This window comes from Oxyura jamaicensis, unplaced genomic scaffold (assembly GCF_011077185.1).
Source record: "Oxyura jamaicensis isolate SHBP4307 breed ruddy duck unplaced genomic scaffold, BPBGC_Ojam_1.0 oxyUn_random_OJ71590, whole genome shotgun sequence".
NCBI lineage: Eukaryota > Metazoa > Chordata > Aves > Anseriformes > Anatidae > Oxyura > Oxyura jamaicensis.
The window spans coordinates 1-3,338 of record NW_023310601.1 but is presented as its reverse complement, the minus strand read 5'-3'; the positions used below and the strand labels follow the sequence as shown (position 1 = coordinate 3,338).

At 73.4% G+C, this 3,338-nt stretch overlaps 1 protein-coding gene across 1 annotated transcript; it reads right to left on the bottom strand.

The window, feature by feature from the left end:
* Positions 1–150: 150 nt before the first annotated feature.
* LOC118159678 (zinc finger protein 541-like) lies at positions 151–2,228 on the bottom strand (the record flags this gene model as incomplete). The annotated part of the gene is made up of 6 exons (XM_035314248.1): positions 2,041–2,228; positions 1,836–1,894; positions 1,119–1,244; positions 628–967; positions 374–437; positions 151–290 (listed from the first exon to the last, which is right to left on the bottom strand). Coding segments are annotated over exons 4-6 (535 nt in total), but the record flags the coding sequence as incomplete, so codon positions are not given.
* Between the last annotated feature and the right edge of the window lie 1,110 nt (positions 2,229–3,338).

Below are 3,338 nucleotides of genomic sequence, written 5' to 3'. Positions count from 1 at the left end.
GCCCCCGCCAAGCACCCGCCGAGCCCCCGCGCGGAGAGGAACCCGGCAGCCCCGGCGCCGAGGAACCCCGGCAAAGGGAACCCGAGGGGGCCAAAAGCCGAGGCCAAACTCTCCCCGTTCCCACCACGGGGGGGTGAAGTTTAGAGAAACCTCGGTCCTGAGTGTCCCGGTTCGTGGCGATGTCTCCCCAGGGCTTCCACACCAGAGCCGCCGCCGCCCGCTCGTCGCCGCCCGGCCGCGGCCGCAGGGCCGGGATCTCGGCCTGGAAGCGGCTCCCGACGTTGATGTGGCTGAAGGGAGAGGAAGAGGAGCTTCGCCGAGCCCATTCTCCCCCCGTCCCCGTCCCCCCCCCCCAAAAGCGTGGCGGACTCACGGCTCGACGCTGATTTTGGCGCTGTCCGCCACGAGGCACAGCCCGAAGTCTCGGTCCATGCGGTCTGAGAGGGGCGAGGGGCAAACGTCGTGCCGGGGCCACCGCCGGCCCTGCTCCGACCCCCCCACCCCCCGGCAGGCTGCCTGCCCCCCCCCCCTCCCTCAGCACGCGCCTTTTGGGTACAATAATTTAAAAAAAAGGGGGATTTTTATGGGTAAAAAAGCAGGTTTTCCCATCGCGAGGGGTTTCAGTACCTAGCACGGCGCTGAGCAGCTGCCGGGGGTCGCCGGGAGCCGAGGGCGAGCAGACGGCGCTGAAGTAGAGGCCGGATCCTTCCCGCACGGGGCTGAGCATGGGAGGCGGGGTGTAGGGGGAGCGCTGCACCAGGTCCCTCAGCAGCTGGTCCACCAGCAGCACGGGGGAGCGCAGGTTGCTCTGGTAGAGCCCCCCCGGCCCCGGCTGCGCCTCGGGGGGCGGCGGGGGGATGAGCAGGGGCTGGGGCAGCGGCCGACTCTTCCTCCTCCTCCTCTTCCTCGCCGGCTGCGAGCCTCCCGGCGGCTCCCTCGGCACCACCGCGCTCGCCATCCCGGGGACCTGACCCCAACCTCGTGTCAGGTCCCCCCCAGAGGGGACGGAGCCCCCCCCCAAGCCCCCGGGGCCGGTGCCGCGTTGTTTTTCGCCCCCCGCGGGTTTTGGGGGGCCCCCCCCCCCCCCGGGCCCCCCCCCCCCCCCCCCCGGGACCCACCTGGCTCCCCGCCGGCACGGGCACGGAGACGGGAATCACCAACGGAGGCGCCGCCGGCTCCGAGGGGCCGCCGCCGACCCCGGCTGCCGGTGTCCGCGCCGTCCCGGCCCCGCCGAGCGAGCTCCTCTGAAACCAGAGGGATTTAGGGCCGGGAACCCTCCGCCACCGGGGTTCTGGGGGAGCCCAGCTGCACGTCCAGGGGCACGGCTCCCACCCCAAGGGGCTTCCGAGCCCCCCAACCTCCCCCCCGGTGCCCCTCACCTCCTGCTCCTCCTCGCTGCCCTGAGGCGAGCGCCACGGCTCCCCGCGGCGACACGCGCGGCTCTCCGGGCCCTGGGTGGCTCCGAGGAGTTGGCTGCAGGGGGGGCAGAGGAAAACGCTGCCGCTGCCGGCGGCCCCCACGGCGCTGGAGGAGGGAAAAATGGGGAAAAAAGGAGAAAAAAAGGGGGAATTTGTGCTGGGGGGGTTCTTTCCCTGCTGGAAGGCGGGATGGGAGCAGGGCCGTGTGCCCCCCCCCAGCAGTGGGTGCTGCTTGGGATGAATTGGCTTTGCAGAACCCCGCGCCCCTCGTTAATTAATTAATTAGCGCGGCCCAAAGGGGGCCAGGCGGAAAGGCTGCCCGAATCTCGGCCCCGAGGGAGGAGAGCCGCGCCTGGAACGCCCCCAGAACGCCAAATTTTGGTGCTAACACTCAAAACCTGAGCGCCAGCTGCTCACCGTGCCGCCACCCGGCCGCCTTCCTCCAGCGCCGCGCCGAGCCTGTAGATGTTCCCACCCTGCGGCCGCAGAAACGGGGTCGATTCCATCATTTCTGGGCTTTCGGCACCAAAAAAACGGCGCCGGAGCGCGCCGGGTGAACCCCGGCCCCCACCAGAGCGACGGCAAAAGCACCCGAAGGAGCTCGGGAACGCGGCGAACCCACCTGGATGCGGTTGAAGATGGTGAGGCGGCGTTTCTCCGCGGGCGGCGCGGGCGAGGAGAAGGAGGCCATGGCCACCTGGCTCGGGGACGCGGCGGCGGCGGCCAACGCCGGCCGCTTGCGGGCACCGGGGAGGCGCCAGGGCCCGGCGGCGGCCCCCGGCACCTCGAGGTGCTGCCAGGAGGCCGCCGGGCCTCGCCTGGCCGCGTCCGCCGGAGCCTCCTGGAGGCGGGCGCGGGGCTCGGGCTGCGGGGCCAAGCGGGAGCCCAGCTGCTGGAAGACGGCGCGCAGCGGCTCCGGCGCCGGGAGCTGGCCGGAGGGAGGCAGGAGGCGCCGCGGGGCGGCCACGAGCCGCGGGAGGCTCGGCTGCGCTGGGCCCGGCTGGCCGAGGCTCTCCCAGGGGTGCTGGGCGCGGGTCTGGGCCGGCTGCCCCGGATCCGCCTCGGCTTTGATGCTCTCGCCCGGTGCCGCCGCGTCACCGGCGGTGGCGCAGGGAGGAGCGGCGCCCCGCTCCGCGCCGTCGCCCACCGCGAGCCCGCTCCTACCCGAGGCGCCCCAGCCTCCCGCCGACTCCACCGGCGTCTCCTCGGCGGCGTTCGCCAAGCCGCCGGCGATGCCCCAGGGCAGGAACGCGTCCGGCGGGGGCGCAGCCGGCCCGGCCGGGGGCTGCTCGCCGTACGGCGGCGTCGCCTCGCCGGTGTCTCCGTCCGGAGGCCGCCTGGAGCCGCTGGGGCCGCGCTGCGGCTCGTGGTGGCGGCGCAGCGAGCGCTGCTCGAGGTCGCTCTCAGGGCAGGCGAGGGGCTTTCGCATCCAGTGCTGCCCGCTGCTGGGGTGGGGGGGGAAACAGGGGAGGACACGCGGTCGCGGGCGGCTTCCCAACCCAAATTCACTTCGCAGCTCGGGGCACGGCCTGACCGCTGCCCAAATCGCCTCGTTCTGAGCCCAAAACCGGGGCCGGAGCTTCGAGAGCTCTGCGGGAAGCGGCCGCCACCGTGCCGAGGGCTGGGGCACGCGGCGGAGCTCAGGGACCGCGGGACGCAGCCACGTACCAGTGGTCCTGCCGCTGCAGCGCCTCGCTGCACGCGGGGCAGACGTGCTGGCACCGCCGGCCGCGCTCGCCGCCGAACGCCGTCCCGCAGCATCCACAAGCCGCCGGCGAGGTCCCGGGGCAGCCGCAGCGGCGCTGAGCGTCCTCCGCCGCGGGGAGCACGAGGTCTGGAGAGAGGGGGGGGAAGAAGCGATGCCCCCCCACCCCTCGGTTACGCTCCCCTTCCGAGCTCCTGCTGAGAAACCCCCCCCCC